The sequence below is a fragment of the Lissotriton helveticus genome, chromosome 2_1 (genome assembly GCF_964261635.1).
Source record: "Lissotriton helveticus chromosome 2_1, aLisHel1.1, whole genome shotgun sequence".
Taxonomy (NCBI): Eukaryota; Metazoa; Chordata; class Amphibia; order Caudata; family Salamandridae; genus Lissotriton; species Lissotriton helveticus.
In genome coordinates, this window is record NC_136059.1 from 1,235,876,851 (window position 1) to 1,235,902,199 (window position 25,349).

Consider the following 25,349-nt stretch of genomic DNA (forward strand, 5'->3'; position numbering starts at 1 on the left):
GCTAAAAGTTAGTTTTACTTGGTTCCGACAGTAAGACGTCCAGACCACATCCGAACCCAATGGCGGAAAAAAACAATCTGGGGATGGAGCCGATGCCCATGCGCACTGTAGTCCAGGGGAGGAGCCACCTATCTCAGGATACTTCGAAGACTCTTCCAGGACAACAATGTGCAATCATCCGAGCCCAACACTAGGCGGCGATCTAATGCTAAGATATGAATTTAGCAGCCCACATGCCTCGAACATGTTGTTATCATATCGGAGTAAGGGAAGCAGTTCTGGGTCGCAATCTAGTGCATCTAGTAGGAAAAAGGCGCGACAATACCCTATGAGAGAAGTTCCCCCACAATGGAGAGAGGGCGACACAACTGTTAACCCACCTATCCTGCCACACTTTCAGAGTGTATGGGTACATGTCCCATGGAAGCGAGCTGACGTTTTAGCACTTAAACAGACATTACCTGATCCGCGTAAAAATCCTGCAGGGTATTACAAAGAGTTGTCACAAACTGCTGAATCATGTATAATGAATTTAGCCGATATCGACATGTTATTTGGGAATGTTGTTCCACAGCCTTTATGGGGTAAAATTCGTCATACAGATCATGATCAAGAATTAGGTGACTCATGGGCTAATATTGCCGCTGCAGACGCCCGACAAGTTGGTGGTGCTAAGCCTGAGCCTTTGATAGCAGAACTTCCTGGTAGAATAGTTGATTACATGAAAACGATAATGCCTACGATACGTGTAAATTGGGATAAGTTATCTGCATGCAAGCAGAAGAAAGAAGAAACAGTCTCCGATTTCTTCACCAGGTTTGAAGAGACATTTGTCGACCACAGCGGTCAGGACATGACCACAGAAGGTGGTCAGAGATTGTTCGTCGATAAATTCGTGCACAATCTGATTCCAGAATTGTGTAAAAAGTTAAAGGATTCAGAAAGTTCTTGGGCAGTCTCCTCTTCAGCGCAGATATTAGCTACTGCCCAATATTACGAAAATAGAGACAAAGACGAGAAAGATAGAGTAGAAAAGAAAACGAAAGAATTGAAAACGAAGGTTTTGCTACAGCAAGCATATCCGCCACGTGGTAGTGGTAATCAAAATAATAATGGTCAGAATCACTACCAAAATAATTTTCAGCAGCCTCAACAATATCAGAGGAACTCGCAAAGAGTCGAGTATACTCAACCCCGTGTACCTGTAGGCCCCAACCAGTGTTCATATTGCAGAGAAGAGGGTCATTTCAAATATAATTGTCCTATTCTATTACAACGTGCAAATGGAGTTTCTGGTGTGAGAGGTCGTGGCAGTCAGCAAGCACCTAGGGGTAGAGGGCATGGAAACGCCCCTCAGAACGCACGTCCCCTTCCACCACAAAACTCTATGAATAGGTTTGATCAGCAGAATAACGCATCTGACAGGACAGCTCAATACTACGTTGATGATTACTATACAGAAGATGAGTATTTGGAGGGTAATGATTGCTAGGACAGCCATAGACAAAGAGTTATTTCAGTTCCAGTAGATCAGAGTGGACCTTACGCCGAGGTGATTACACCAGGTGTGTCAGAGCCTTTTCTGTTGGATACTGGTGCTACAAAGAGTTCTATTATGCACTCCAAACTCCCTGGCGCACCTTTGTCTGGCGAAATGAACGTTTCTGTAGGTTTTTCTGGCGCCCCAGTTAGAAATCCGATTTCTGACCCTTTGTCTCTTTCTGTTGGTCCTTGCGAATTCGAAGCACCCCTCATTCTGACAACAGGTTGTGGTGAAAACTTGCTAGGATTAGATTTGTTAAGAAGGTTGCATGCGACTTTGTACTGTTCTCCTTCAGGAGTACAACTTACTTTAGGTAAGAAAGCGGTTTCTCCCATGTATTTATCGAGGGACAAACTTCCAGCAGAATTGTCGTTTCTTCCAGATATTCTTTGGGCCGCTGGTCCTAATGATGTGGGCCGCTTAGAAATTCCACCATATGTTGTAACATTGAAAGTCAACGTTAAAATGCCACGAATTCCCCAATACAAAATCTCGAGTGAAGGTGAAAAAGCTTGGCTAGCGATCGTTTATGAATTGATTGAAAAGGATGTGATTGAAGAAACACGAGGCAATGTTTGCAATAGTCCTGTTCTGCCTGTTTTAAAACGAACTGACCCTTCTCAGCCACCTGTATACAGATTTGTGATAGATCTGAGAGAGGTGAATAAAATAGTTGTGCCACAATTCCCAGTTGTCCCCGACATTACCACATTATTGACTATGATTCCAGCATCTGCATCTTGGTTTTCGGTGATTGACCTGAAGAATGCCTTCTTCAGCATCCCGATTGCTGAAGAAAGCAGGGATATTTTTTCCTTCAGTTTAGGAGGTCGGAGCTTCCGCTTTAAACGCGCTCCTCAGGGCTACTGTGAAAGTCCATCAATATACAGTCAAGCTCTAAAAACACAGCTTGATACGATTGTTTTACCTGAAGGTGCGACTCTTGTACAGTATGTGGATGATTTACTCATTGCCGCAGACACTGAGGAAATTTGTAAAAAGGCCACGCTGTCATTGTTACATCATTTGTGTGATCTTCATCACAAGGTGTCACTTTCCAAACTGCAGTATTGCCGACAAGATGTGACCTACTTAGGTCACCTCTTATCGAAGGAGGGAAGGAAACTGACCCCAGAAAGAATTCAGGCAATAGCAAAATTGAATGTGCCAAGAACACAGAGAGAAGTGCGTGCTTTCTTGGGCATTACATCGTACTGTAGACAATGGATCCCAAATTTTTCGTTATTAGCCAAACCCTTGGTGGCATTAACGTGTAAGAATACACCCAATCCCATTCCTTGGTCTGAAGAGTGTCAGAAAAGTTTTCTCGAATTACGCACAGCATTGTGTTCGGCTCCTGTGTTAGGTACCCCCGACTACAGTAAGCCTTTCACATTATATGTCCACGAAAAAGAGGGCTGTGCATTGTCTGTGTTGACTCAGTTGTTTGGAGGTAGGCAGCGTCCATGCGCCTATTTTTCGTCGACTTTGGATCTGATAGCTAAAGCATTACCGAGTTGTTTAAGAGCCACAGCAGCAGCAGCTGTCTCTATTCGACAGTCTGCTGGTCTAGTAATGAATAATACACTAATCGTGATGGTCCCGCATGCAGTAGACACATTGTTAAATAGAACCAAGACACAGCACTTAACTAGTGCTCGACTGTCCAGTTACGAATTGACACTGCTAGCGAGCCATGTGCACATAAAAAGATGCAGTACCTTAAATCTAGCTACGTTGTTGCCAATTACAGAGGAAACAGATGTTTCAGAACAGCAAGATTGTTTTCTCAGAACGGAGGAAGAGACGAAAGGGAGAATAGATTTATTCGACACTCCTCTTGCTGAGTGTGATGGTACATTATGGGTGGATGGTTCGTGCTTTAAGCTCCCGAGTGGAGACACGACCAGAGCATATGCCGTTACGACGTTGCACACAGTAGTTGAAGCTGCACGTGTCCCACATAATTCAGCTCAGGCAGCAGAACTAATTGCACTGACGAGAGCATGTGTGTTGTCTAAAGGGATGAAAGTGACTATCTACACTGATAGTCAGTATGCATTTCGAGTGGCTCACAGTTTTGGGCGATTGTGGAGAGAACGTGGATTCCTGACGTCGCATGGAGCTAAGATTCAGCATGGTCAGTTGGTGAATGAGCTTCTTGAATCACTGACCCTGCCCCTGCAAATGGCGATTGTGAAATGTAGTGCTCACAAGAAGGTGACTGATGATGTTGGTCGTGGAAACGCATTTGCTGATGAGATCGCGAAAGAAACGGCAAAGAATGTAATGAGCCGAATGTACGTTGCAGGCCCTGCAAGATCGACTGGTGATGTTGGAATGTGTGAAGACACAGTAGAGAGCGTGAAGTCCATCCAAGCTGAGACCACAGAGAAAGAGTTGAGCACGTGGAGAGAAAGTACGGGTAGAATGGATGCAAATGGTTGTTGGATTGAATTATCAGAGCATCAGAGATGGTTGTTACCCGATGCATATGTGCTAGCAGTGGTTACAATGGCTCATGGAATGGCTCATATCAGCGTTAAAGGGATTTGCGAGTTGTTGGCCCCAGTATGGAAGAATTCAGGGATTCCCAAATGTGCAGAGAATGTTGTCAAAAATTGCATGGTATGTTTGAAACACAATCCTGGTAGGGGAACCCCAACTCCAGCTGGTCATTTTGCACCTCCTACGTACCCGTTCGAGGTTTTGCAGCTAGATTTCATTCACATGGAGAGGTGCAACAATTTAAAATACGTACTCGTTGTTGTTTGTGCCTTCTCAAGATGGGTAGAAGCCTATCCCCTAAAAGACAATACTGCCTTGTCCACAGCAAAAGCCCTTGTGAAAGAGTACTTCCCCAGGTTTGAAATGCCTAGAATGGTCTGGTCTGACAATGGGAGTGAATTTGTGGGTCGTGTGATGAAAAGAGTGTGTGAAGGGCTAGGTATCCGGCAGAAGTTCCACGCTGCAAATCACCCCCAATCAGCTGAATTAGTAGAATGTTACAATGGCACGTTAAAACTTAAACTGGCCAAAATCCAAGCGAGCACAGGCCTTAAATGGCCTGACGCTCTACCCTTAGCACTCCTGTCCACTAGGATGACTGTGCATTCACGAGTGAAACTTAGTCCATATGAAATAGTTTTTGGCCGGCCAGCCAACATATGGGGAGTGCCTAGACCCACCAAGTTCAGCGAGCTTGAACACCCTATTCTGCTTAACTATCTGTATGAATTGACGGCTAAATTGCGTGTTTTGCATCAACAGGTCCACAACACCCTGCCTCCGGTCTCTGAGACTCCGGGTCACGCCATTGACCCCGGCTCCTGGATCCTTGTAAGGAACTTCCAAAGAACGAAGAACGACCAACCCAGGTGGACCGGGCCTCATCTCTTCTTTCTACAAGATCAGCCGTTCGGGTGGAGGGGAAGGCCAACTGGGTATACGGGATCCATTGTAAGAAACTCCCTTTCCCTCTACCCTATGACCAGTGGGTCCAGAAGGGTGTCACTGACCCTGAACCTGATACCGTGTCACATACCGTCCCTTTTCATGACTTGCACGTAAAGAGAACTGACTCTGAACAAGAGAATGAGAACATTTTGCACAAGGCTGTGACACCATCTGAGCGATTGAACATTACAGAGCCTGACCTTCTGTTCCAGGATCAGACAATACCTGGGAAGCAGCGATACAATTTGAGACCGAGAAAAACGAACTAGTAAAACACTTTCTTTTTGCAATTTGAGACTAAGATCCATGGACTAATAAAAACCGATATTTTCCTTTTCCCCAAGTACTATTTTTGAAAGTGCAGCTCTCCCATCTAGGTAACTTGCTTATTTTTGTTTTTCGAACCGCCATCCGGGTTCCGCTGCTAGGGCCGCGGTTGATTAAAAGTCTTTGGGGTGCAGCTGACGACGTTAGGTCGGTAGTTCTGGTTGGTCCAAGGGAGTTGCCCTAGACTGACAGAAGCATCCCTTAGCAGAGGCAACCTACCACCGCGGGCAGCACTTTAGAGAGGATGGAGTTTCCCGATGTGGAGAGACCTGCCAAACAAGCGACCTTAAAGCGCCGACTGTGCAACGTGATGACAAGGAAAAACTTTATAATATTGTGTATTTCCATGCTATTCAGTGTCATGGTATTTTTTAATAAGTTATGTTTTATTCTCTTTTCGTGTAACATTTGCACACACTGCATCCCCCATACCTCCTCCCACTGTTTCTTCTCATTCTTTCCACCCTTTGCCTGACCACGAATCAAATAGGAGATTGGAGTTCATTAATAACTCCTTTGTTCAGTTGTTACACCAACACCAACTTGTAATGAACACAACTAACTGTTGGGTGTGCGGTCTTATGCCTCACACAACGGATAAAGGTATCCCCTATTTGGTCCTGCCATTTAGTCACAATGGTTCTGTATGGGCATATAGGACAATGTTCACATATGCACACGGAATCTACCCCCTACGTTCTGTAACAGACGATCCTAGAAAAAGTGCTCTAGTCAAAGGTATAGTTGACATGATTAAGGAAGGTATTTCTTATGAGACTATCCCTAGAGATGAGACACTATTATACATAGGACGGAACATGACTGGATATGGAGCTACTCTGAGTGAGAAACAGCAAGCTAAGAGATCGTCCCCGATTTGGATTGTACCCCATCAGGGTTATCTGTGTCTGCAAGGTAATGGCACGAATCCCAGGGCTCAGTTGGGGAAGAGTGTCTGTACTGAAACGTATGTTTTTGGATCTCAGACTTCCCCTGCGTTTCTAGCAGCTAAGGGTACTTATTTCATCTGCCACGATAGAGCATATACATGGTTGCCCCCTGACTTTTCGGGCTCATGTTTTGTTTCCTTCCTGTTGCCTTCCACCTACACAGCAGCGGCAGACTACCACCGGACAAGGATAGTTAGAGGTGTTTTGAGTGAAGAAGACACTGCAAGTCAAGAATTTGGGGACTTTGCAAAGGGTTTTCTGCCGTTCTGGGGATCCATGGCTAACAGCAGAAACATAAGGCAATTGACAAGGGTAGTTGAGTCCACCGTGATAGAAACTACTGGTGCCCTTAGTAACCTGACTGCTGAGCTCCAGTCGGATCGACTTATGACCCTTCAGAACAGGGTCGCTCTAGATGTCATACTTGCAGACCGAGGTGGGGTATGCAGATTGATACAATCTAGTTGCTGCATCTTCATCCCTGATAACGATCCAACAGTATACCAGGCCATCTCCAAACTACATAAGATTTCCGAATCTATTCATGTGGATAAAGGAGATTGGTCATTAATGTAATGGCTCTGGGAACTGATATCCGCCTGGGGATGGAAAATTCTGATGGTCATTGGGATGGTCTTAGGCATTCTTTTCCTGTTCTGTCTATGCATACAGTGTGCTCCTGCAATATGTGGCCTCTGTGTTACATCATATGTAAGGAAGCCTGTATCAAGAGATGAACTGAGTACTAGAATGATGTTACAGCAACATCTCAATGACTTTAGGAATATAGATCTGGACTCAGATTAACATGAGGATAGATTAATTGCCTATGTAAGGGCAAAAGGAGGGTTTGTGGTTCTGAAGATTCTGGATTCATGTGATCGTTCTGGACTCGAGAATTAAAACTTCATCGAGACATGACGAATTTGGTATCAAAAGACCGAGAATGACGAGCACACCATGTACATATATTTTCAGCGTATTCGAGTAACGATTTCTCCTTTAAATCGTCATTTTCGTCCAGAACCCTTGGCTTCCATTTTATACACTGCAGCCATCTTGTGTGTTGCCCTTTACATAGGCCTTAATCCAGCCAAATTCATTACAGCAAGGACACATACTCCTTAATCGACTTTCCTATGACCTGTGCAAGTTGGAACCATTGCCCCAGGCCGAACTCGTTAGGTCAGTTCCCCTCCCAGTGGCCGAACAAGATAGCATCAGGGCTCAACAAACCATAAAACAATTTCAGCGCGCACACCTGCCGTATCTTGCTCCCATCTGTCTCTGCCCTTTTTGCTTCACTTACTTTATGGTGGGGAGGTGCCTGTTTTATTGGGGGTCCACCGATATCTGATGAAATGTTGGGCCTTGCCGGGTGATTTGTTGTAGGCAGCACGAAGTGAAATATGGACATGTCATCATGACTCTGCTTTTTCTTTGTATTGGAAATATGTTAACGATTTACTTTACAACCAAGAATGTTTTGCCTGAAGCCTAAAATTGTGTATAAGAAGAGAAGCCTGATTTTGTAAATTCGAGCAGTCTCCTGAGAATATACTTCCCCGTGTGTTGTACTTCTAGGACACTTGTTACCTTGGTTGCAGCCAATAAATCGATCTTTGACTTCACCTAGAAGACTCTGAGTTTCTGTGGTCTGGATCAGGAAGAACCCGAGGTCTCTGGGTGTACCCGGACACCGCTGGGTTACCGGTGTCTGTGCCGGTTCTGAAAAACCCAGTACCTCAACTGGTCAAAAAGGCTCCACTTTGTTTCCATCTAATTACCCTCTCCAGGGGAGTTCATAGTTCACTTGCTGGTGCAGCACACGGTTATCAGTTTGAACCCCCAAATTTGGGACTAACAAAGTAGGGGGGTAAACAAGGGCTTAGTTAACCTCAAATGTAAATGCACATATTTGCAAGCAGTGCACAATGCATCATATCAGTCAGAACTGTGTTTACGAAGAGAGCAGTAGTTTTATATTCCATATGGGGGTAATAATTCTTGACGGTGCGGTTCTCCCATACAAGTGGAGGTCAGCGGGTAGAGATAAGAGTAAGGCGTTGGACTCAAACAATAACTTGTTAACAAATATACTGATGGCCTGAGAGGCGAACTCCACGATGCTTACCAGCTAATCTTGAAATTAGGGACTGGGCAGTGCGGGGTAAATGAACGGCTTGGCAATCACTAACCAGAAGAGATATATTGGCACAGAGGGCACCATAGGGACATCCCACGTAACTGTGGTTAAAGAAGAAAACAATAGTTCTCTACTTCCCAGGAGGCCATCGAATATTCCTACGGAGCGTTAAATAAAGCTGTGGTTAAAACAGAGAACAGTAGTTACCAACTTCAGTGGCGGCCATCAAACTTTTCTACGGTAAGGGAAATAAGCCATGCACAAGCACATCTAGTAGGAGGGCTTGGGTCAACTCTAATTTATAATCAAATTAAATAAGACTTGCATGGTAAATTTGGAATTGCCTCTTTAGTGCAAACACCACATGGTACCCCCTATAGGGGTGGGGTACACACATGTCAGAGGTTGATAGGACTTCGCAGTTTGCAGGTGGTTATGGAGCCAGCCATGGTGGGGGGCCCCAGATATGACGGTGGCCACATCCGGGGCAGTGGCAGAGTTACAGGGCGATCTGGGAGATGATTGGTACATAGGGATACCATTTCAGGAGCTCCATGTCGGCAAGAACTCTTGAGATCACTAAATTAACTGGAGCGCAACCCACCTGCTAACCATGGCATAGAGAAACAGGCTCTATTAAGGGCAACATATAAAGGTACCAAAACAGCACTAGAGTAAAAATGCAAAACAGTACAAATCCCAAACATGATATTCATGTACTGGGTGGTGCAATAAGCTTCAGTGACATCACACCTGTTCAGTTTTCAACAAAAGAGAGCTATAAAAAAGTTAGATATAATCTGGCGCGCGAGGATTATGCAGATAGAGTATGCACCAGAAAGACTACTACCAAAGATAAGTAACTTTTTTGCTTGAGAGGGTTTAGAAACAAAATCTGAGTTACAGCATGTGGAAATCATATCATGTAGAACTGGAGATTTATTTGATAAGTTGACTTAAGTGTGGGGACCAATGCGTGTCTCTGGCAAAAGAGTAAAAACAGAACAGTGGTCACCTGCTATGTTCAAACAGCGTGATCAGGATATGCACGTGTGTAAACAAGTTATGCACATACACAGCATGTAGACAGGATATGCATGTACATGTACGCAACTATGTCAACATTGTGGACTGAAATATATTTCATTACATTATCCACTACTTTCCAACACCAGGATCGTTTTTTCAAAGGAGCTCCAATTTGTCAGAAAGTGAGAATTTGAGTATGCCTTGAACTGGCTTCCGTGTATAAAACGGGCAAGATAGAACACATTAGTTTGCCTAGCCAAGCCAGAGACATCTGCTTTGTAGTAAATAAGTAAAGCTATGCTCATAATAGAACACTCACCTTTCAGGGCCAGCAGCTGTTGCTTGTCAGTGTGAAAGGACTGCATGTTATCTTCTTTGCCTGAGTCTCCCATGATTCGGTCACAATCATATGGTCCTGATGTGTGGGCAGTGGGTAGTCTGAGGCAAACCAAAGAAAAATACTGATTATTGACCTCAGCCCGATGCACCCCCTCAAAGTCTGTGCTCTAACAAAAATCAGGTGGACATACTATGTGCCTTCTTCAAATCTGTAGCAAACCTATACAGCTCCTCGTCATTGCAATGCCCAGTAGAGTCAGGGCTTTAAGTGGGCCGGGTCGTGCTAAAAAGCAAGTGCCCAGACTGGTCCCTATTGGGTTCTCGATTTTTGCCCTCACCCTTGGTAAACAGATAAATGTAAACTCTGCAGCAGAACCTCTGCTCGCTGCCTTTGAGGTACATTCAAAGAGACTCGTTATAGTTGTTTCACAGTATCATCATTTCAAAATGGAAGCATTTTCAATAAATGCAGATTCAGCTGCCCCCCCACGCTTCCCTCTCCTTCTGTCTAGCAGTTCCTCTCTTATTGAAAACAGTGACTTCAGGAAGAGGTTCTCCGTCTCGTTCCTCTCCTTTCGTTTATTTTCTCCCCTTTGAAATGGATCCAAAAAAGAAATATACTTTTGCTGGAAATGTCGTATTTTTCTGACATTTTAATTCCAAAGTGCAGCATCGGGGAAAAAAGGTTAAAAATAGGAAAAATAAATAACAAAATAAAGTAAGACAGAGTGGTAGCAAAGTGGCCTGATTGACTTTATTCACACGAAACACATTAGCGCCACTTAGCACAGTTGGCCAATGAAGCGCTACTTTTGTTTTCTCTTCTTTGTTTTCCCCAGGCTTGGAACTAGTGCACCAATCCTGGAAGGTACTGCAATGTGTGGATTGAAAAACAAAATATGCACTGTGGACCTGTGTTCAGGGATGTGGCCTTTTTTATCATACTGCTTACAGTTTGTAAGGATATAAGCAATGGACATTGAAATGGGTCCATTCAGGGCCCTGTAGTCATTTCCTTAACTTTTCAGGCAAAATCACTCACCGATTTCTGAATAGGCAGGGTAAAACCGTTAAGCTAACTATATTGTTCCTGCTTACATTTCACATTGTTTGCTAAATTTTGCATTCCCTATGAGTGTTTGCTTTTTCCAAAATGTTGTTACTTTTTTTTAGGCATCATATTCCTCTTGTCTAGTGTGTCATTTAAATTGAGCCACATCCAGGTGTTTATAGCCGGGGCAAATTGGGTAGTAGTTAAAGGCAGTGTGAGTCTTTCTTAGTGGGGCAGTATGGGGTTCAGTGGGGGAAGAGGGTGTGGCAATATGGCCAGAGCTGCTGAATTTGGAACTAGGGAACCGGGATAAGCCTTCATAACCAGTCTACCAGACCACTCTCCTGAGGGAGCACAATCCCATACTAGACCTTAGAAGGCCCCGCAAGGCCCTGCTGTCTTAGCACCAGCAGGTAGACCCTAGCAGTGGCAAGTGTGGGTTACCCTTGAAGGCCTGTCCGCCACAATCCATACTGAAGTTGACTTCCAGTCTTGCGGGCAGGTCTATGAAGCAGCACACCCTAGAGCAAGGGTACTCATAGTACGGCCCGCGGGCCGGCAGCTGCCCGGCAAGCCTTCCGTGGCGGCCCGCGGACCATGAGACATCGTACCGTGTTTAAAAAAAGAAAAATCCAAGAATGTCTGCAAACACTGCCCAGAGACACTCTGAGAGACTCTGTTGCTCTGTGGGGCCGGGCGATTCATTCCAGGAGGCCAGAGTGGAGCTGCAGGGGCGCTAAAAGGAGGTGAAATACAGCAAAGCTCCATTTACATGCAAATGGTCTTTTTAAAGACCTGTGAAGGCTCGGGTGGGGCTGTGTGTCTGTGCGTGCTGGGGAAGCCGGCTGGGGAAGCTGTCTCAGCTCAGTGACACACAGGCAGGGTGAAATGACAGAGGGTGACAGAGGGAGGTAGAGGGACAGAGGGAGAGGGAGGGAAGGAGACCGAGAAATGGAGACAGAGAAAGGGAGACAGACAGAGGGAGGAGGGCAACAGAGGGAGGAGGGCGACAGAGGGAGGGAGACGCAGTGAGGGAGTGAGGGAAGGGAGGGAGGGGAGGGACGGGAGGGGAGGGGAGGGGAGGGACGGGAGGGGAGGGACGGGAGGTGAGGGAGGGAGAGAGGGGAGGGAGTGAGGGAAGGGGAGTGAGGAAAGGGGAGTGAGGAAAGGGGAGTGAGGAAGGGAGTGAGTGAGGGAGGGGGAGTGAAGGAGTGAGGGAAGGGAGTGAGGGAGAGAGGGAAGGGAGTGAGGGAGAGAGGGAAGGGGAGTGAGGGAGGGAAGGGGAGTGAGGGAGGGAAGGGGAGTGAGGGAGGGAAGGGGAGTGAGGGAGGGAAGGGGAGTGAGGGAGGGAAGGGGAGTGAGGGAGGGAAGGGGAGTGAGGGAGGGAAGGGGAGTAGGGAGGGGGTGAGGGAGTGGAGTGAGGGAAGGGGAGTGAGGGAAGGGGAGTGAGGGAAGGGAGTGAGGGAAGGGAGAGAGGGAGAGAGGGAGGGAAGAGGAGGGAGGAAGTGAGGGAAGAGGAGTGAGGGAGGGAGTGAGGGAAGGCAGTGAGGGAAGGGGAGGGAGTGAGGGAAGGGGAGGGAGTGAGGAAGGGGAGTGAGGAAAGGGGAGTGAGGGAAGGGAGTGAGGAAGGGGGGTGAGGAAGGGGGGTGAGGAAGGGGGGTGAGGGAGTGAGGGAAGGGGGGTGAGGGAGTGAGGGAAGGGGGTGAGGGAGTGAGGGGAGGGAGTGAGGGAAGGGGGTGAGGGATGTGAGGGAAGGGCAGTGAGGGAAGGGGGTGAGGGAATGGGGGTGAGGGAGTGAGGGAAGATGAGTGAGGAGGGAGAGGGGGGGAGGGAGAGAGGGGAGGGGGAGAGAGGGAAGAGGAGTGAGGGAAGGGGAGAGAGGGAAGGGGAGAGAGGGAAGGGGAGAGAGGGAAGGGGAGAGAGGGAAGGGGAGTGAGGGAAGGGGGGGGGGAAAGGAAGGGAGTGAGGAAGGGAGTACGTCAGTTGTACTGTCCAGCTCCGGACGCATCTGGGAGGGCCTTCGGCGACATCCGACGGGCCCAATATATGTCAGGGATTATCCAGGGCTAGAATGTGTACACATTAAGCTCTTTGAAAATTACCTACTAAGATCTGCTAGCTGACTATCAGAAACAGATTTCAGCCGTTTAGGAGTTCCCTATTTACATTGGAGAGGCATAGGTTATTATGGGGCAATGTCATCACACCTTTCAAGCTCCACATGAGGGCAGCCTTCTCCTTCAGACTTCAAAGCTGGCGATAACCCCCAAGTCCCCTATGCCAGGCATCGCCACCTTGAAGAGCACCTCAGGCAGGTACCAACCTTTCCAGGCATGCATTACCTCTTCACCTGCCAGACAGGCTGCTGCTTCACTTACTTGAGTCGCTCAGGCCTCAGTGAAAGCCAGTGGAGCTGGCAGGGCCAGCCACTCTCAGGTCACTCTGCTGCTGCTCCCTCTGAAACACAAAGGTCTTCACTGACTGCTGGCCATTGGTTCAGAGACGGATTCAGAGCCACGCCTACTGTCGAGCTGTAGATCTCTGGCACAGAAAGCTAGACTAACACCTGCTAAGCCACACTACTCTTTCTTTCCTGGTCAAGCATCTGGCAGTTTAGGGCCTGACTGATGTCACTAGTCCTCTACTGTGACAGAGCAAATGCCAGACGGCTACGCTCTTGCAAGTTAAGGCCGCTCTCTCATCCTCAGCTGCACTGCACAGGAGGGCCCTTGGAAGAAGAGTAAGGGCAACTACGATTTTACCTCGGCTTTGGTGCACGTGGTTCGGTCCAAGACTGTGAAGCCCAGGCTGATCCCGGATTGGCCTTTGGTCCGTCATGCAGAATTTATGGGAATGTTTACTCTTTCGCCTTTCCCGAGGGCATCAGTATAGTCATCTCAATCTCCCCTCTCATAAATTGTGGTAGGTGGTGGGAATCCATTTTTAGGGGTTGCTGCCTTCTGTTGATGACAGTATTAGTGGGGTGGGTAGGTGCGAGGTGAATCTGGTTTTGTGAAGTCTAGCAGAACCGGACCTGGATAACAAAGGCAGCTCTAGCAAAAAACTTTCAACCCAGTCCTACTCTGCAGGAGGCCCAAGACTAAAATGGAGCATGGGGGCGTGGTTGGGTCATGACAGCCAACTAGTTCTGAAAACAGCTCTGTCCCCACCACTGAACCCACCCCCCCCAGCCGCCCGTCGGACAAATGCCAGAGTGCATCCGGCCCTGAAGTCTAGTTGAGATAAGGAGTTGCTCAAAAGTTGCATGTTTTTGAGGTGGAGGGCGGTGTGGCTCTTGTGGATAGATCGGTCAGAAAAGATTATGTGGTACATGGGGTGTTCAATAGGGCTCTTAAATCGGGCTCTTAAATAGGGCTCTTAAATCGGGTGGAGATGCTACATTGATGAGGACTGTTAGTAATATTTGTATGGAAAACACCGCGGTGGAAAAATCAGATGATTTCAGTGGTACGGACTATACCCACCATTCATCAATCACGTATTACCCCTTAAAGTAGCCATCACAAATAATCACCTCACCCTGCCTCGGTTACGCCATGAACCCATGAGGCATCAAAGCGCCTAACAGTAAATTACAGGCATGTTGTGGCACAGTAAGAAAACAAGTTACTTACCTGTAACTTTAGTTCTCCAGTATTGGAATCTTTCATAGATTCACATGCCTGAATCATTCCCCGTCGTCGAGACGGGAGTCTCCGGTATATAAAAAAGTAGTGCTTAGTAGTACAGCAAACTGAAAAGAGGCCTAGGTCCATTTCCCTTTTGCAACCCATAGCCTTTGTTATGTAAAAAAGGCCCAAACTTTTCCCTGAACCAATCAGAGCTCCTCACCCTCTAGAACACTCCTGAGATAACCTTCTGCCCCTCAGATTTTTCGCGCACTTGTGCATATAACACACTTCTTGTGCTAAATCCGAGGTGAGCCTCTCAGGGGAGGAGGGTGGGTGCATGTGAATCTATGAAAGATTCCAATACTGGAGAACTAAAGTTACAGGTAAGTAACTTGTTTTCTTACTCCAGTATTGGAACTTTCATAGATTCACATGCCTGAATCAGAATAGCGAGCAGTGAAAAAACAAAGCACATTTTCCTGATACATTACATAATCATGCAATACCATTAGAAAATGAAGCATAATCTCATATACATATATACATACTTATATAAAATGTGACTTTGTAAACAAAAGAAATTACGGATGGAGGGATGCAAGAAAGGCTCACCGTTACTGGATGATATTCCGCAGTACCGCCTCCCCCACCGCCGCATCCGATTCTGCGGCTGCCTCCAAGCAGTAGTGCCTGGTTAAGGTGTGTGTAGATGCCCAGGTTGCTGCTCTGCAGATATCCTGGATTGGCACTCCTCCAAACAATGCAGTGGATGTGGCCACTGCCCTCGTGGAATGGGCACGGACTCGTGCATTCAAAGGCTTTCCAGCAGCTTGATGACAGTAGACAATTGCACTGGAAATCCATCTGGCAATTCCCCTCTTTGACAGCGGGAAACCTTTCCTGGGTGCGCTGAAGGCGACGAATAACTGGGAAGACTTGCGAAACGCCTTAGTTTCTTTCAAGTAAAATTTCAAACATCTCTGAACGTCCAGCGAGTGTAATACTCTTTCTGCCGCTGTTGATGGATGAGTAAAGAAACGCTTCAGCACCAATGGTTCGTTCAAATGAAAATCAGTTGGCACCTTCGGAATGAACTTCGGGTTTGTCCTGAGAATCATCTTATCCTCTTGAAATTGCAAGAAAGGCTCCTGAATCATGAGCGCTTGTAGTTCACCTACTCTTCTCGCTGAAGTCAATGCAATGAGAAGAGCCACTTTCCAGGACAAGAACTTCAGGTCTGCCCTGTGTATTGGTTCAAATGGTGGCTTCATCAATTGAGAGAGTACAATATTCAGATTCCATAAAGGTGGTGGAGGCTTTACTGGTGGAAAGACTCTGAATATCCCTTTCATGAATTGTTTGATAATCCTTGAGGACCATAAAGATGGGCCTGACGATGATCTCCTGTAGCGGGATAACGCAGCCAAATGCACCTTGATGGAGGCGTGTGCTAATCCTTACTTTGCTAACAGCAGAATGTAAGGTATAATTTGATGCGGTGCAGCAGTAAGAGGGTGAACATCATGCCTCTTACACCACAGACAAAACCTCTTCCATTTCATTCTGTAGGTTTTGTTGGTACTCTCCGCTCTGGCCTTGGACAGGATCTCCCTACATTCATGTGAGATGTTCAGATGGCTAAACTCACAGTGTTCAGGAGAAAGGCTGCTAATCGCAAGGGTCCGGATGGCGCACCTGCCCCTTGGACATTGTCAGAAGCGATGGAATCAAGCGCAACCGAATTGGACGGTCCTCCGACAGTAGCAGCAGTTCCGTGAACCAGTGTTGTTTGGGCCACCACGGGGCTACTAGGATCAGCCTGCACGGCTCTTTCTTGATCTTCACCAGTATGCGGGGGAGAAGAGGAATTGGAGGAAAACCGTAGGCAAAGATGCCGGACCATGCCATGGAAAACACATTCCCCCAAGATCCCCTCTGGGGAAGCCAGCTTGCGAAGTACTGGCATTTTCTGTTTTCCTTTGTTGCGAAGAGGTCCACCATCGGTGTTCCCCATCTCCGAAAGACGCTGTCCAGGGTCTCCTGGTATAGCTCCCATTCGTGGCAGGACAATTTTAGCCTGCTCAGAGTATCTGCTTTGACGTTTTGATCCCCCGGGAGGTGTTATGCTGTCAATTATATTCCCTGCTGAATAGCCCATTCCCATATCTCCTGGGCTTCCTGAGACAGGGAGAGAGATCTTGTTCCCCCTTGCTTGTTTACATAATGCATTGCCGTAGTGTTGTCTGTTCTTATCAACACCGGCGCACCTTTTATCCTTGGCAGAAAAGCCAGTAATGCCAAGCGGATCGCCCTGAGTTCCAGCAGATTTATATGTAATTGCTGCTCCTCTGCCTTCCAACGGCCGCTGACCTGAAGGTCCTGAAGGAAAGCTCCCCATCCTTCTAACGACGCATCCGTCGTTACCACTAGCAGAGCTGCTCTTGCTAGAAACGTCAGTCCTTGAGACACATTTGCCTTTTGCGTCCACCACTTTGCCTGCAGCATGACTGGTGTCACCTTTATTGCATCGTCGAAGGATGTCTCCGCATGACGCCATTGGAGATCGATCTGTTCTTGCCATGGTCTCATCCTTAACCTGCAGCAAAGTACCAGTGGAATACAAGAGGACATTGTGCCCAGCAAGGATTTGTACCTGCGGACTGAAAGAGAATTTCTTTTTCCCAAGTCTTGGAAGAGGGACACAATCCTCAGCTGTCTTTCCTCGGAGGGAAACGCTTTGTTGCATTCCGTGTCCAATATTGCCCCCAGAAATGTGATCACTCTTGCTGGGTGGAGGTTTGACTTTCCCTCGTTTAGAGTCAATCCTAAATTGGCGAATAAGTCTATGCAAGCTTGTGTCGACGCTCTGGCCTGTGTCTTTGATGGTGCCTTGACTAACCAGTCGTCGAGGTACGGAAATATTTGATGTCTTTGCTTCCTCAACACAGCCGCCACTGGAGCCAGGCACTTCGTGAAAACTCTTGGCGCTGACTTCAAGCCGAATGGCAGCACCCTGAATTGGTAATGTCTTCCGCCTACCCAGAACCGAAGGTACTGCCTGTGTGCAGGATGTATTGGCACGTGGAAATACGCGTCTTGTAGGTCCAATGTGGTCATATGATCTCCTGGGTTTAATAACGGAAGGATGTCCTCCCTACGATAGAGCTTAGAGGGACGACCGGTGCACCGACGGAGAGTGCGGTGCATCCACTACCTGAGCTCGTGCCAGGTGAGGTGGAGTTGTTCCTTCCCATCACATGGGATGAGAAGATGATTATACATACACTTCCAGGTGATATGGTTTACGGTATTTAGATCTAGCAGTAGCACTAATGGTCCTGAAGAAGCAGCAGGAGATCTCTAGACTCCGTGTGTCTGCAGAAACATGTCGACCTTACATCTCTAGTGGTCATTTGTTAAACCACTTTTGCACTGTTTTTATTCATTTAGGAGTGTGAGGGTGTCTATTAAAATTGTTTTCCCGATCACTACCTAATTTTAGAGCTTTCTCTCTTTCTTTTCACAACACACTTTTATCTAAGCACTGCTACTCAGTTCCCCACCAGACACGCCATTCTTTTCACATCTGCAAACAACACTGTGGTTTTTCCTGCGCATGGCGTAGTCATCTGCCAGCACAGGTTTTTTACCCCTGAATGTGATAAGATATATACACAAGAGATCCCAGATGATGAAGGGCGGTCTCGATGGTAGACTGATGGGAACTCGTATAGTTTAATAACTATTTCCTCTTGTCTCTGTATATTTGGGTACATTGTTTGTTTCTTGACTCTCTGTTAATTTTAGGTTGGTGTCAATTATGTACAGGGGGCTTAACAGTTAGGGTCGATAAACTTACCCCTGGGACCTCCTTTGTGTTTGGTTGTCCTGTAGGGATACCATCCTGAAAGATTGTTTCTTGAGATAGGTGTTTAAGGATCTGAGATCCAGAATGGGGCGCCACTGGAGCTTGTTTTTCTTGATAAGAAAAAAACGGGAGTAAAACCCCTTGTTCTGTTTTGCACCTCCGGCCTAAATGCTGTTGCTCGCAGCCAACCTTGCCTGCGCAGGACCGCAGCTCCCCCCAGGGATCTAAATGCCGTGGTCGCTATATCCATAGCGCAGTCTATGACTTCAGCCGAAGTCATCTCTCCTTCCATAAGAATTTTCTTCGCCTCCTGCTTTTCTGGATCTGGCACCAGGTTAACATATGGAGACAGGTCGCACCACATCTGCCTGTCATACCTCCCCAATATAGCAAGGGCATTAGCGGCTCTTACAAATAGAGCAGACATTAATGAAAAACGCTTCCCTGCGTTATCCAACCTTCTGCCCTCTTTGTCTGGAGGTGTTGCAATCGGAGCAGATGGGTTCCTGGATTTCTGTTGTGCCGCCTGCGTGATAACAGAATCCGGTTTAGGATGACCCAAAAGGCAAGATGGAGCATCATCCGGTGCTTTATACTTTTTATCCAGTCTGGCCAGAACCGGTGTTACCATCGCTGGCGTCTCCATGACCTTCAATCCTTCTTTCCAGATATGAGACACTATAGGTAGAGATCGTACAGATCTCCGATACGAGTCTTTAAAGTCATATAGAAAACATTCAGTTTTCTCCTCTGTCATGGTCAGTGCAAACCTCTTAGTGGCTCTCTCCATCAGATTATGAAATCCACCAATGTACTCCGGTGGAGAGTCCACTGGCCTCTGCGGAGGAGTTGCAGGTGATGGGGCGATATAATCATGCCATTCTGCACTTGTGTCCGCAATCTCACCATCCTCCTGATCCTCATCTGAGGTATCGTGGTGTGTTGTCGGTGGTGGGGACCTAACAGTAGGTTCCGGCACAATCTCTCTCCTACGAATCGGAGTTCCTGGAACCGAACGTGGACGTGGAGTAGCCTCTATGGCCTGTTGAGCGACTGGAGTCGCTGGGTATCTCTTCTTATAATCCTCCAACATTCCTTGGAGATCCTTCAACAAAGAGGATGGTACACTGGTCATCTCCTCTCGTTGCTGTTGTCGATATCGGTGTTGTTTTTGGGGTTGTTCTTGATAACCCCCATATTCTTCCTCAGAATCGTATTCTTGGCACTTGACCTGTAATTGCGAAGGGCTACTGGCAATACCATACTCATCATCTTCCTCTGAATCTTCCTCCTCCAGTAAGTGAGACGGTAGCAATGGGGAGACCTTGCTTGGAGATGTAACCTCAGGTGTTATAGGTTTTTTCGAAGGCACCAACCTTTTTTCTGGTGTTTTTTCCCTCATCGACGAGCCCGTCGACGAGATTCCCATCGCCGTCGTCGACCAAGTCATTGTTGTTGACGCTACCGTCGACGTTGTAGTGACCGTCGACGCTGTTCTTATCGACGTCCTCGTCGACACTGCCGTCGTCGACACAGTGCTCGTCGATGCTGCCGTCGTCGACGCTGTCGCCGTCGACGCTGCCGCCGTCGACGTGGACACGGTCGTTAACGCCTTCATCGACGGTGAAACCGTCAACGATAAAGTCGCCGACGGTGAAATCGTCGACGCTGTTTTCTCACCAGCCTTCTCCTTCTTCGTTGACGACAGAGGTGTTTTCGTCGTCGTCGATGGCCCCTTTTTAGTCGACGGTTCCGTCGACGGAGTTGATTTCTCCTCAGAAAGCGCAGAAGAAGATCGTTTGATGGTAATTTTGATCTTCTGAGGTGACTGTGGTGGATCTGAGGTGGATTTTGCTCCTTTCACCTCACCAGCAGATCCCTTCTTCCCCTTAGATGAGACTGAAGGGGATTTTGAGGGACTGCGCCCTGAAGAACCTGGAGTGGTCTTTTTTGGGGCCTTCTCAGGTCTTTCCCCTAAGGAATGTGTCTGAGGAGATCTACTTCTCTTCTGAGATCTCTTAGACGCCACAGATTCCTCCTCACTATCACTTGAGAGGATTTCCTTCCTGGCTTTGACTTTCTGAAGCCAGATCAGTAGCCTTCCCTCACGATCTCTCAAGGTCTTATTTGAAAAGGTACGACATACCTTACAATCTGCTGCCTTATGGTCTGGGTAGAGACAGTAGATGCAGTCCTTGTGAGGGTCATCTGTATAAAGCCTCTTCTTGGAGCAGGTTGAACAAGCTCTAAATAATCCTTTTTTCTCTTTCTCAGACATGGTTGATGTAAAAACCTCAAATCCAAGTCAAAATACTGTAGAAGTAAAGAGTTTGAGCAGAGCTCAAAGGAGACTCCCTAGCACAACGTGCGGTAGAAAAATCTGAGGGGCAGAAGGTTCTCTCAGGAGTGTTCTAGAGGGTGAGGAGCTCTGATTGGTTCAGGGAAAAGTTTGGGCCTTTTTTACATAACAAAGGCTATGGGTTGCAAAAGGGAAATGGGCCTAGGCCTCTTTTCAGTTTGCTATACTACTAAGTACTACTTTTTTATATACCGGAGACTCCCGTCTCGACGACGGGGAATGATTCAGGCATGTGAATCTATGAAAGTTCCAATACTGGAGTAAGTAAGACTGTTAGGGAGTTATGCAGAATCATTGTGACTTGTTTTGCAGGAGTAGTTACAGAAGAAAAAGACTGGGGGGTTTGAAATAGTTACAACACAACAATATATTTCAGGGATTATCAGGGCTAGAATGTTTCCACATTAAGCTTCTTTGAAATAAACTACTAAGATCTGCTGACTCTCAGAAACAGATTCAGCCTCTTAGAAGTTCCCTAGTTACACCGGAGAGGCATAAGTTATCGAGGGGCAATGCCATCACCCCTTCCAAGCTCCACATGCAGGCAGCCTTCTTCCTCAGACTTAAATGCAGGCGATAACCCCCAAATCCCCCATGTCAGGCATCACACCCTTGATGAACACCTCAGGCAGGTACCACCCCACTTACTTTCCACCCTTTCTAGGCATGCAGCACCTCTTCACTGCCCAGACAGGCTGCTGCTTCACTTACTTAAGGCGCTCAGCCTCAGTGAAAGCCAGGGGAGCTGGCAGGCCCGCCACCCTCAAGTCACTCTGCCGCTGCTCCCTCAGCAACACGAAGGGCTTCACTGGCTGCTCGCCACAAGATCAGAGCCGGATTCAGAGCCACGCCCACTGACGAGTTGTAGATCTTTGCCGGCCTCTCCTCTGGCACAGAAAGCTTGACTAACCCCTGCTAAGCCACACTACTCTTTCTTCACTGGTCACGCATCTGGCAACTTAGGGGCCTGACTGATGTCACTAGTCCTCTACTGTGACAGAGCAAATGCCAGACGGCTACGCTCTTGCAAGTTAAGGCCGCTCTCTCATCCTTGGCTGCACTACACAGGAGGGGCCTAGGAAGGAGAGTAAAGGCAGGCCTTTAAGTGGGCCAGGTCTGGCCGGTGCATAGCACCAGCAATTCTTAAAAGCAGGTGCTGAAACGTGTCCATATCAGGCTCTCCATTATTACCCTCAGGGTGAAAAAAAAAATAATAACCTTGCAACCGTCACTGCTTTTGATGTAATCTGAAAGAAACTCCTTTTTAAGTTTTACACAGCGCAAACTTGTAGCGCTTTACAGGATCTCCACCATATATGGTCATATCGATGTTTTGAATCACAGGATTTTGAGCCAAGGTGAGCCTCAAACCTGCCTTCTCACCTTGAAAGCCGTCAGCTCTCGCCTTACACCTCAACCTCTCGCACAGAACCTGAAACAATTTCAAAATGATATACAGCGAAGTCATAGATGTTGCTGATTTATCTTATGCAATTTACGACCATTGACAAAGCCAAAAGTCCAGTCTTCTTGTAGGTGTAATGTTACTTTTTGTGTTATATAGCTGGACGAATGGACAGAAGCAGCAAAATACCATTCGGGGCCGCACACTATACTATTTACAACAAGGGGTGGTGATGGACAGAGTCTCTGAATTAAGCAGAGTACTCTCACCCAGTCAAGAGATCAGGGCTAGATCCAACACCGTTTTTTAGCTCATTGCACCATCCCAGTTTCAGAACCTGGCTGTATGCAAATTAGTCTGTCCCTGGCCCAGTGCATCATGGGAACAGGGCAGACCAGACTACAAAAGCGAATTCTTACACTGGGAAGGAAACAAGCTTCCGGGGACCGGTTTCTGGCATTTCAGCCGTCTTCGGCCCGGCTTGCTTGAATCCTGATGGTGCAATGAGCAAGGGACTCACATCTGAGTATACCCTTCCACGCTTAGGGTGGACAAAATTATTTACAACAAGGGGTGGTGATGGACAGAGTCTCTGAATTAAGCAGAGTACTCTCACCCAGTCAAGAGATCAGGGCTAGATCCAACACCGTTTTTTAGCTCATTGCACCATCCCAGTTTCAGAACCTGGCTGTATGCAAATTAGTCTGTCCCTGGCCCAGTGCATCATGGGAACAGGGCAGACCAGACTACAAAAGCCAATTCTTACACTGGGAAGGAAACAAGCTTCCGGGGACCGGTTTCTGGCATTTCAGCCGTCTTCGGCCCGGCTTGCTTGAATCCTGATGGTGCAATGAGCAAGGGACTCACATCTGAGTATACCATTCCATGCTTAGGGTGGACAAAATTATTTACAACAAGGGGTGGTGATGGACAGAGTCTCTGAATTAAGCAGAGTACTCTCACCCAGTCAAGAGATCAGGGCTAGATCCAACACCGTTTTTTAGCTCATTGCACCATCCCAGTTTCAGAACCTGGCTGTATGCAAATTAGTCTGTCCCTGGCCCAGTGCATCATGGGAACAGGGCAGACCAGACTACAAAAGCCAATTCTTACACTGGGAAGGAAACAAGCTTCCGGGGACCGGTTTCTGGCATTTCAGCCGTCTTCGGCCCGGCTTGCTTGAATCCTGATGGTGCAATGAGCAAGGGACTCACATCTGAGTATACCCTTCCACGCTTAGGGTGGACAAAATTATTTACAACAAGGGGTGGTGATGGACAGAGTCTCTGAATTAAGCAGAGTACTCTCACCCAGTCAAGAGATCAGGGCTAGATCCAACACCGTTTTTTAGCTCATTGCACCATCCCAGTTTCAGAACCTGGCTGTATGCAAATTAGTCTGTCCCTGGCCCAGTGCATCATGGGAACAGGGCAGACCAGACTACAAAAGCCAATTCTTACACTGGGAAGGAAACAAGCTTCCGGGGACCGGTTTCTGGCATTTCAGCCGTCTTCGGCCCGGCTTGCTTGAATCCTGATGGTGCAATGAGCAAGGGACTCACATCTGAGTATACCCTTCCACACTTAGGGTGGACAAAATTATTTACAACAAGGGGTGGTGATGGACAGAGTCTCTGAATTAAGCAGAGTACTCTCACCCAGTCAAGAGATCAGGGCTAGATCCAACACCGTTTTTTAGCTCATTGCACCATCCCAGTTTCAGAACCTGGCTGTATGCAAATTAGTCTGTCCCTGGCCCAGTGCATCTTGGGAACAGGGCAGACCAGACTACAAAAGCCAATTCTTACACTGGGAAGGAAACAAGCTTCCGGGGACCGGTTTCTGGCATTTCAGCCGTCTTCGGCCCGGCTTGCTTGAATCCTGATGGTGCAATGAGTAAGGGACTCACATCTGAGTATACCCTTCCACGCTTAGGGTGGACAAAATTATTTACAACAAGGGGTGGTGATGGACAGAGTCTCTGAATTAAGCAGAGTACTCTCACTCAGTCAAGAGATCAGGGCTAGATCCAACACCGATTTTTAGCTCATTGCACCATCCCAGTTTCAGAACCTGGCTGTATGCAAATTAGTCTGTCCCTGGCCCAGTGCATCGTGGGAACAGGGCAGACCAGACTACAAAAGCCAATTCTTACACTGGGAAGGAAACAAGCTTCCGGGGACTGGTTTCTGGCATTTCAGCCGTCTTCGGCCCGGCTTGCTTGAATCCTGATGGTGCAATGAGCAAGGGACTCACATCTGAGTATACCCTTCCACGCTTAGGGTGGACAAAATTATTTACAACAAGGGGTGGTGATGGACAGAGTCTCTGAATTAAGCAGAGTACTCTCACCCAGTCAAGAGATCAGGGCTAGATCCAACACCGTTTTTTAGCTCATTGCACCATCCCAGTTTCAGAACCTGGCTGTATGCAAATTAGTCTGTCCCTGGCCCAGTGGGTGGCAGGGTATACTCAGACATGAGTCCCTTTCTCACTGCTCCATCAGGATTCAAGCAAGCCGGGCCGAAGAGGCTGAAATGCCAGAAACCGGTCCCCGGTAGCTTGTCTCCTTTCTGGTGAAGAATTGGCTTGGTAGTTTGGTCTGCCCTGTTCCCATGATGCACTGGGCCAGGGACATACTAATTTGCATATAGCCAGGTTCTGAGCTGGGATGGGGCAGTGAGATAAATAACGGTGATGGATCAAGCCCTGATCTTTGGACTGGGTAAGAGTGGTCTGCTTAATTCAGACACTCTGTTCATCACCACCCCCTTTTCTGAATCGTTTTTGGCCACTATAGGTGTGGCAGGGTATACTCAGACATGAGTCCCTTTCTCACTGCTCCATCAGGATTCAAGCAATCCGGGCCGAAGAGGCTGAAATGCCAGAAACCGGTCCCCGGTAGCTTGTCTCCTTTCTGGTGAAGAATTGGCTTGGTAGTTTGGTCTGCCCTGTTCCCATGATGCACTGGGCCAGGGACAGACTAATTTGCATATAGCCAGGTTCTGAGCTGGGATGGGGCAGTGAGATAAATAACGGTGATGGATCAAGCCCTGATCTTTGGACTGGGTAAGAGTGGTCTGCTTAATTCAGACACTCTGTTCATCACCACCCCCTTTTCTGAATCGTTTTTGGCCACTATAGGTGTGGCAGGGTATACTCAGACATGAGTCCCTTTCTCACTGCGCCATCAGGATTCAAGCAAGCCGGGCCGATGAGGCTGAAATGCCAGAAACCGGTCCCCG

The 25,349-nt window shown here is 47.4% G+C and overlaps 1 protein-coding gene across 10 annotated transcripts in view; it reads right to left on the reverse strand.

Moving 5' to 3' along the window:
* The window catches only part of LOC144818585 (uncharacterized), a 285,727-nt gene that overhangs the window by 144,257 nt on the left and 116,121 nt on the right, over nt 1-25,349 (reverse strand). For all 10 annotated transcript variants that reach the window (XM_078676128.1, XM_078676129.1, XM_078676130.1 and 7 more), the window contains one exon: nt 9,771-9,889. In XM_078676128.1, the coding sequence (XP_078532254.1) occupies nt 9,771-9,889 (119 nt within the window). The remainder of the gene's footprint in view (nt 1-9,770; nt 9,890-25,349) is intronic.